Source organism: Saccopteryx leptura, chromosome 3 (genome assembly GCF_036850995.1).
Source record: "Saccopteryx leptura isolate mSacLep1 chromosome 3, mSacLep1_pri_phased_curated, whole genome shotgun sequence".
In the NCBI taxonomy this organism is placed as follows: domain Eukaryota; kingdom Metazoa; phylum Chordata; class Mammalia; order Chiroptera; family Emballonuridae; genus Saccopteryx; species Saccopteryx leptura.
The window spans coordinates 286,789,505-286,799,381 of record NC_089505.1 but is presented as its reverse complement, the minus strand read 5'-3'; the positions used below and the strand labels follow the sequence as shown (position 1 = coordinate 286,799,381).

Below are 9,877 nucleotides of genomic sequence, written 5' to 3'. Positions count from 1 at the left end.
AGAAATAGTTTGCCTTGTTCTGTAAAAAAAAAAGTGGCATATAACAACCATATGATAAATTATGTCAATACAAGCAGAATAAAAATTACCAGGAAAAAAGAATATCACAAATACATTATAAACTTAGCATTGTTTCTATAGTTAACTTTCAAATTTGGCTTTGAGTTCTCCAGTAGTTAAAGGAAAATGGTATACAGGATCTAATTTCTTGGGAGAAGAAGATACATCAGATACCCAAAGAAAACACAACATTTTTTAGTACTGAATTCTAAAAGTGCTTTCACATGTAAGTCATTGTCACAACATTTTATTAGCAAGTTCAATAACATTTCACATGACTGCGTCTGGTGGTGTCATTCAATTAGTGGTTTTTACATAGAAATGAGTAAGAATGTGATAAATAATTGTATGTTTTATTTTTACAGGAATCTTGGGAAGCCAAAATGAGGCATAATCAGCTATGTTGTCAGACACCACCTACTGTCACTGTTCATGTAAAATCTGGGTCAAGTAGATCATATCAGCATAAAAAACCTATTAATCTGAAACGTCCTATTTTTAAAGATAGTTGGCCAACATCTGAAAAAAATGCTCAGAATAGCAACAAGTCTAAACGCCCCAAAGGACCCTGTCTGGTTATACAGCGTCAGGAAATGACTGCTTTCTTTAAATTATTTGGTAGGTTTAAAATATTGTAATAGTGGTAATTAGAGAGTACTTAAAAATTAGAGAATGTAAAGATCTAGGTATTTTATTTTCATAATAATCAAAAAGGATACTATTATTTCCTATCAGATTTCTCATTTTCAACCAAATCTATTTTTATTTTACTTACTCCTTTTTATAAATGTTGGGTTTTGTTTTGAAATTCTTTTGGATTAGAAATTTAAAGTCTAAGTGTCAAATGTAAACTCTGGGCAATTCAAATTCATAGCATGAGTTTTCTATGACCTCAAGTAAAAACAACAATAAAAAAAACTGCATAAAATCTCAGCCAAGCGAACTGAGCTGGTTTCAGGGTTTTCCCAAGACTTTCAGTGCTATAACTGAGTAAACTGGGAAGGTAGTCAGTCAACTTAGAGAAGTTTCAGTATTATATCTGGGGAATATTGTTAAAAATAAACTAGGCTTTATCATGTTCATATAGTTTGTATCATAAGACAGTGAGTGCTACTTTGATGATAAATGTTTTTAAAATCATCAAAAAGAAACTTTCTTAGAGTACTTCTACTGGCCAACAAAGGGGTTTTGTTTAGTTTTGGTTTTGTTTTGAAGTAGAGGTAGTACGGTAGACAGAAGAAAGGATAGGATAGACAGAGTCTAGTAAATGTTTCAGAAATGAAGTCAAGTAGATACCACAGTCTGTAGGTAGAGGTAATAAACTTTGTTGTTTATAGAGAAAGGCAGATGTGTGTAGGAGGAGAGAGTTGAGAATAAGAGTATATGCTCTGCTTAGAGGACAGAAAGTTTTTTTAAAACAATGAGAACAAGCTGGTTAAAAGTTAAAGACAAGCAAAATTAGTTAAAAAAATATAACTAATATAAGTAGGAAAATGTTGAACTATCAGGATATTCCCAGTGCTGTTAATACAAGTTTGCCTCTCTATTAAAAGTAGAGCACAAATCTATTTTTATTATTATTAATTATAACTGATAATGAGATATAAGAGAAAGTCCCTGACTACCTTTTAGGTAATTTAAGAAATAAAAATGGAATTAACAAGACAAATTAATTATTCTCAGAAAGTCAGTACTTACTCTTGGAACTTTTTATGTATTTGACTACATACCATATTTCCCCATGTATAAGATGCTTCTATGTATAAGACGTACCTTAATTTTGGGGCTTGAAATTTGAAACAAAATGTATTACATAAAGTTATTGAACTCGTTTTATTTATCAACAACAATGAGCGCAAGAACAAGTGTGAAAAAGCAGTAAATGCAAGTAAAAAAATCTACAAATACTGTATAAGACACCCCCAGTTTTTAGACCCCACATTTTTTGAAAAATTGTGTGTCTTATACATGGGAAAATATGGTAGATATTGCTAGGTTGTAAAAATTAATATAAAAAAGTTAAGCTTTGTTATTTAACTTAAAATGAAAGGGGGAAATGGAAAAAACATTTTTCTCAGATTATATTCTGCAACAAACCAATATTTTTTTTTTTTTTTAAATGACCCAACACAATTTAATTATTTCGTTGTTTGGTGGGTTTTTTTGGTGTTTTTTTTTTTTTTTTCCACAGAGGCAGAGATAGACAGGGACAGACAGACAGGAACGGAGGAACGGAGAGAGATGAGAAGCATCAATTATCAGTTTCTCGTTGCGTGTTGCGACTTCTTAGTTGTTCATTGATTGCTTTCTCACATGTGCCTTGACCGTGGGCCTTCAGCAGACCGAGTAACCCCCTGCTGGAGCCAGCGACCTTGGGTCCAAGCTGGTGAGCTCTTTGCTCAAGCCAGATGAGCCCGCACTCAAGCTGGCGACCTCGGGGTCTCGAACCTGGGTCCTTCCGCATCCCAGTCCGACCCTCTATCCACTGTGCCACCACCTGGTCAGGCCAAACCAATATTTTTAAAAATTCTACATTTTAGCCTTATAAAATTGAAATAAGTCCTTTTGACCTTCTTGGATGTTATTCTTTTTTTTTTTTTTTTAACAGCATTTCTCTTTGTTGATTTTTTTGTCATAATACTCAGTTTCTCCAAAATTAAATGTTAATTATAAATAATTAATTATGAATCTTCTTTACATAGACATTTTCATGTGTATTTAGATAATAGATAATTGGACAGACATAAATAGGAAGAAAGAAGAAGAATCCAAAACTGAAAACACCCTGTGACGAGAAAGGAGAAAGCATTTAGAAAAAAATATTAATAAAATATTTAGAAAACAGAGTATCCCTTAAGTCATTATTTTTTAAAGACTGAAAAGCTATTGGGATATTCAATAACAAACTTTTTTGTTTTTGAGAGGAGGGGAGATAGACTCCTGCATGTGCTCCTGGTAACTCCTGTCTTGGCCCAATGCTGGAACCAACCACTCTATCCTTAGCTCCCTAGGCTGATGCTCGAACCAATTAAGCCACTGGCTGAGAGAGGGGAAGAGAGAGAGGAAAGGGGAGAGAGAGGGCAAGAGACGCAGGTGGTTGCTTTTCATGTGTGCCCTGACCAGGAATCAAACCTGGGATATCTGTATGCTGGGCCAATGCTCTATCCCCTGAGCCAACCAGCCAGAGCTTGAGCTATATATTAAGGCAAATCATATGGTAAACCAAAGAATAAAACAGTAACTTTTTGTATAGTGCTGGCAATGGTAAATAAACCAATCTCCTTATGTAGAAATTCTTCAAAAGGAAATATGCTGCCTTTAAAAGACAAGTCATAGCTATCTTTTGTTGTAGATGATGATTTAATTCAAGATTTCTTATGGATGGATTGCTGCTGTAAAATTGCAGACAAGGTAAATTTGGTAACAGTATAATCATTAATCAGCTTTATATTACCAGACCATCAGAACTTTAATGAAATCTTATAAGAATTTTCTATCCTCCTGGTTAAGTTTAGGAAAAGAAATAACCTGCATTGCTCCTTCAAAGTGGAATCCTTATACATTAATTTTTTTGAAATTAGTATATACTCTAGATTCATTCTTTATTTTGGGAAATTGTAAAGTATTATTGGTTAGATGTAAAAGACCTAAGACTATCTCTTTGATTGAAAACAAGAATCAGTATCGATTTAATATATTTTGATCAGAATTACCACCTTTTTTCAGACTGGAGAAAGAATATTCTGAGATTTATTCCACTAAGGCAGTCTGTTAATATTTTAATATTTTGTACATAATTTTGATAGAAACAAATCTCAATAATCTTGTAGAGTAAAATTAGCTTATATTCTTTAACATCAATGTTTCATTTTTAAAAAATTTATGCTAACTTCCATAATGTTCCAAGATGTTTCTATTAGATTTAGCTGAAGAGTTACAATTTCAGCTTTGTAAATGCCATCTTCAACCAGGTAATCATATCAGAAAATTTAGTATGATTTCACATCACATTTAATATACCAAACAGAATTTGGAAATTTAATTTCAGAAAATTTCAACCATACACAACTTAGGGTAGAGATGAAAACAAAGACCCTCCATGTGCCTGTCTCATTATAACAATAAACTGTCGACCATTCTTTTTTTTAGCAAGAGAGACAGAGACAGATAGTTGTAGCACTTTAGTTGTTCGTTGATTGCTTCTCATACTTGCATTGACTGGGGGGCTCCAGCTGAGCCAATGACCCCTTGATCAAGCCAGCAACCTTGGACTTCAAGCCAGCAACCTTTGGGCTCAAGCCAGCAACCATGCGATCATGTCTGTGATCCCATGCTCAAGCCAGTGACCCCACATTCAAGCTGGTGAGCCTGTGCTTGAGCTGGCGACCTCAGGGCTTGAACCTGGAACCTCAACATCCCGGATGGACACTTTATTCACTGTGCTACCACTGGTCAGGCTGTAGGCCATTATTGTTTCTTCTAATTCCTCTCCCCAAAATAAAGTTCTAGACATTCTAATATTTTACCCATAAATATTTCAAGATGTATCTCTAAAAGATATCTTTTTAAACATAATCACAATGTCACTAACACTTTAAATAATAAATAGTACTGCCTTAATATCAAATATCTAGTTCATGTGGCATAGTTTTTAAAAAATATTTTTTATTGAGTTTTAGAGAGTAGGGGAAGAGCAGGAAATATCAACTTGTAGTAGTTAACTCTCACATCCCAGGGCCTTGAACCAGTGACCTCAGCATTCCAGGGTGACACTCCATCCACTGCTCTACCACAGGTCAGGCATTATGTGGTATAGTTTTAAACTTTATGATTTTAAGTGCATTACAATAATTAAAGTAGTTGGGAGCACTATATTTCAACATGATTTCCAGAGTTTTCTACTAAAAATTACATTAAGACTTGGAATCTCCTTTATGGCCAATCTGTGAAGGTACGATGAATAGGCATTTTATGAGAGGGAATCTAATACATCGATATTATAGCAACTTGTTTTTAAGTTAAATAGCCAGAACTTGGCATGGTGTCCGCATACCAGGCTAGACATGTATCTTTTTAATAATTTAAAACTTTTTTTAATGGAGATAAAGCCATATTCTAACTTTTGTGTGTGTGTGTGACAGAGACAGTCAGAGAGAGGGACAGACAAGCAGGGATGGAGAGAGATGAGAAGCATCAATTCTTCATTGTGGCACATCAGTTCATTGATTGCTTTCTCATATGTGCCTTGACTAGGGGGCTACAGCAGAGCAAGTGTCCCCTTGCTCAAGCCAGCGACTTTGAGCTCAAGCTAGAAACCTCACGCTCAAGCTGGTAAGCCCGAACTCAAGCTGGATGAGCCCACACTCAAGCAGATGACCTCGGGGTTTCAAACCTGGGTCCTCCACATCCCAGTCCGACATTCTATTCACTGCGCCACCGCTTGGTCATGCCCGTATTCTAATTTTTAATAAGGAGTTATTTTTAAAAACTATGTTAAAAAATGAATATGGATGTCTGTAACTAAAAGCATTCAGGAGAAACCATTTGTATATATACATACATCAAGCCACTGTGGCAACCTAGTAACAATTAGTGAATCTAGGTGAAGGATATATGTTTCTTCATCTTATGATTATTTCAACTTCTCTATAGTTTTGAAATTTAAGATAGAAAAAATTTGGTTTTTAGTTCAAAAATATTGGCAAGCCTGACCAGGCATTGGCGCAGGATAGAGCATCAACCTGGGATGCTGAGAACCCAGGTTCAAAACCTCAAGTTTGCTGGCTGGAGCACAGGGTTGATGGCTTGAACCCAAAGGTTGCTGGTTTGAAGCCCAAGGTTGTGGGCTTGAGCAGAAGGTCACTGGCTCAGCTGGAGCTCCTCCCTCCCACCCCATCAAGACACATGAAAAAGCAATTAATGAACAACTAAAGTATGGCAACAAGTTGATGCTTCTCATCTCTCTCCCTTCCTGTCTGTCTGTCCCTGTCTGTCCTTCTATCTCTCAAAAAGATGTATTGGAAATAAAATGCAGGAGTTCATATAATCTTAATCATGATAAATGGTCAAGAATTATTTCTCACTGTTCCCATGGATTATAGGAAACCAAAAAATAAGGACTCAAATAGATAATTCTATAATAAATATAATGCTTTATTGTTTTAGCTCATTATTCATCTTAAAGGTAACTATTTTAAAGCATTAAGCAAAACATTAATATTAACTTTTAACTTTTTTGCCTATAGTATCTTTTGGCTATGACCTTCGTTTATTTCAAGAGGGCTAAATTTACTATAAATGAGCATACCAGGATGAATTTCTTTATTGCTCTGTAAGTATGCTTTCTCCTAAGTGTTTTTTGTGGTAGTTATTTATAATATATATGGTACTTTTATTTAAAACAGAGGCTGTTTAAAACCTGGTATCTTTGAAGAGACTTTCTTTATAAAAGCTATACAGTTTTTATTTCACTAGGATATTTTATGTTTTCACTGATCTTATCTTGCTTTATGCCTAAGATTTATTATTTAGTGTTCTACTTGAATTTGATTGTACCTTTTACATTTTCAGAATCTTCCATATAAATTGTCCCAAATTCTCCTCTTTTGGACTTAGTTGTTTCTTTTTAAGCCAGAATGTTTTCTTTGAAATTTTCGGTTAATATATCATAAAAATCATTATCCTTGTTGCCCCTTTACATTGAACAGCTTGTGGAAAAAGTTCCACATGTGGACATGCTCAGTATGGATTTCTGCCCATAATATAGGAGTTAATCATATTTGATACCTATAATATCTACTCATTGTTTTACTTAACACACAATACTTTGACCAAGGCATATTGTTTTTCAATTCTTCCACTGACTTTAGACCATTTATACTAGCTTTGTGATCTGGTAAATGTTTTTAATAACATGGCTTTCCAATCCCTAGGTCAAAATTCTGCTAGAATCACTGTAAATTAAGACACACACACACACTCTCTCTCTCTCTCTCTAATTTGAGAGAAGGGGAGATAGACAGACTCCCACATGCACCCCAACCAGGATCCACCCAGCAACCGCCATCTGAAGCCAATGCTTTGCCCATCTGGGGCCCATGCTCACAACCGATAGTGCCTAAGGCAGAGGCTCCACAGCCATCCTCAGTGCCTGGGGCCAGCGTGCTCAAGTCAATCAAGCCATGGCTGCCTTTATAGAGGAGAGGACTTGACTCATATAATGAATGGGTTTAGCAATGAGGTGCTTTATAATAAGGTAATATTAAAACATGTAAAGTTATTTTAAGGAAAGAAATAATGTTGGTATTCATTTTTTATTAATGTAACTAAATATGAATGTGCATATGGTTTTAAAAAGTACATGAGAATATATAATTAAAAGTAAGTCTTCCTCCTATCTCAAGGCCTTGGCCTCCCTCCTCAAGGACAATTAACTGTTTCATATGTATCTATCTGGAAATAATTTTCTATACATGAACCAATGTGTATATTACATGAATAGAACTGTATAGAACTGTACCTTCAAAAATTTTTAATTTGAAATACATACAAAAGAACACATGGTTTGTGAAGCTATAGTTCATTTTCACTGCAGTATAATATTGTTGATTATATATTTGGATTTTTTTCTACCATCTTGTTATGTACTTTCTATATGTCTCCCTCTTTTTTTCATTTCTTCTTTTCCTTCCATTTTAATCTTTTCTTATTGAGATTTTTAAATTTTTTATTTTTATTTTTTTTAATAAATTTTTATTAATTTTAATGGGGTGACATCAATAAATCAGGGTACATATATTTAAAGAAAACATGTCCAGGTTATCTTGTCATTCAATTATGTTGCATACCCATCACCCAAAGTCAGATTGTCCTCCGTCACCTTCTATCTAGTTTTCTTTGTGCCCCTCCCCCTACCCCTCTCCCCCCCCCCGCCCCCCGTAACCACCACACTCTTGTCTATGTCTCTTAGTCTCGTTTTTATGTCCCACCAATGTATGGAATCCTGCAGTTCTTCTTTTTTTCTGATTTACTTATTTCACTCCGTATAATGTTATCAAGATCCCACCATTTTGTTGTAAATGATCCGATGTCATCATTTCTTACGGCTGAGTATCATACCCTAGTGTATATGTGCCACATCTTCTTTATCCAGTCTTCTATTTTTTTTTTTACAGTGATTAAAGCCTTTAAGCAAACTCTTGGCCAATACAGCAAGAATCCATAAAAGAGTAGTGTCCTTAACATGTTCACCAAGTCCAAGTTGGCACCATCACCATGCCAAATCCCTGAAAAATGCAACCCAACCCCAGTTCAGTCTGTTAGGAGCTGTCACAAGGAGTAGTAGTCCAGGAAAAGTCCACATCCAGGAAAAATCCGCATGGCACTAGAATTGTTGTCACAATTCTATACTTTGCAGCTCACATCCAAGTCCCAATGACCGCTGCTTCTAGCTGGTAATGATTCAGGTAGACTGGAAAAGCCATCTGCAGCATGTGTGGATATGGAGCTTCTGTTCTCCTCTGCCTGGAGAGATGAGACCAGGGTGCTTTTCCCTGGAGCTCTGCGACTGTGGCATGGTAAAGAGAACCTTGAGATACACTAAGCTGGGTGGCAAAGGTAGATTCATAATAGAAGTTGGAAAAAGGGGAAAAGAGAGCTCTAAATTAGGAGTAGGTCCTAGCCTGAAATATGAGTGGGACATTGAGGTAGGAGGAATAAAGGAAACACTATATATTAAACAAAGCAGCAGAAAATAGGACTATCAACACCCACAACAGAGATCTTTGAGGGAAGAATAAAAAACCGGACTATTCAGGCAAGACATAGTTAAGTGGCCCTTGTGCAAATGAGATCAGTTTACCTGCTTCTTGGAAGAAATACCCTAGGCTCGTCCACAGTGTCGTAGATGGGGCCGATGGCCCTGGGCACCTTCAGCCTTCAGTGGCAAACCCCAGCATTCTTGGCAAGGTTAGGTCATAGGTGGCTGGAGCAGGGCTGGAAGAGACTGAACCCTCCCTTAGAGGAGCGAGGGGGAAGCCTACCTTCCAGTGTCCCTGTTTCCTCACAGCAGAGGCATGTAAGTCTAGCAGGCTTTAGCTCAATGACCTTCCTTTCCACTATTGAAGCAGGACCCAGATGGCATCCTATGAGACTCCTTTGGGGTGTTGGAGCCTTTAAGGGCGTATCCTAAAAGCTGGTAGTTCACCTGATCTCTATTGGGCTTTTTCTGCCTCTTGGTATCTTAAAAGCCATGCTCAGAAGATCTCACTGAGGGGTTTGAGGATCCCCATCCGCCTATATAAATCTTTTCCATATATCTGAAGCTATTTGGAAAAAGACAAAACAGTGTTGTTAGCTGGATCAAATAAAAGAGGGTAGAAGTTTGCAGGAGAAAAAGATTTGGCATCTCCTGTTCATCAGTATTCAAAAGAAATTTAAAAATTTTTAAGTAAAAAGCATGATATGGTAGACCCGTAGGAGTTCCAGGATATGACTCCCCCCTTTTAAATTTTTTTAAATTGACCTTAAAATATTTTCTGGGTACACTTTAATAATACCTTGACTTTAAAGATTGTAAGAAATACACATAATTCAAAAGGTTTGACAAAATACAGTAAATGCTTTTGCTCCATATGCAGGAGCATTGTCAGTTTAACCAGTTTAGGAAATCCAATAATAGAACAATGCATACAGACAATGAGCTATCACATGCTTAGCAGCCTCTCCTGTTCTGACAGAGGTTACTATAAATCCGGAATATGTATCCACTGTAACGTGGACATAGGACTGTTTGCCAAATGAAGGTATATGAGTAACA

The 9,877-nt window shown here is 36.1% G+C and overlaps 1 protein-coding gene across 2 annotated transcripts in view; it reads left to right on the top strand.

The window, feature by feature from the left end:
• The first annotated feature begins 428 nt into the window (after positions 1–428).
• SPDYA (speedy/RINGO cell cycle regulator family member A) overlaps positions 429–9,877 on the top strand; it is a 36,582-nt gene continuing 27,133 nt past the window's right edge. The window contains exons 1-3 of one of the 2 annotated variants that reach the window (XM_066378616.1): positions 429–678; positions 3,413–3,471; positions 6,306–6,391. In XM_066378616.1, coding sequence (XP_066234713.1) covers positions 444–678; positions 3,413–3,471; positions 6,306–6,391 — 380 coding nt within the window. In that variant the 5' untranslated portion in view covers positions 429–443. The remainder of the gene's footprint in view (positions 679–3,412; positions 3,472–6,305; positions 6,392–9,877) is intronic. The other variant, XM_066378617.1, reaches the window with a different exon arrangement.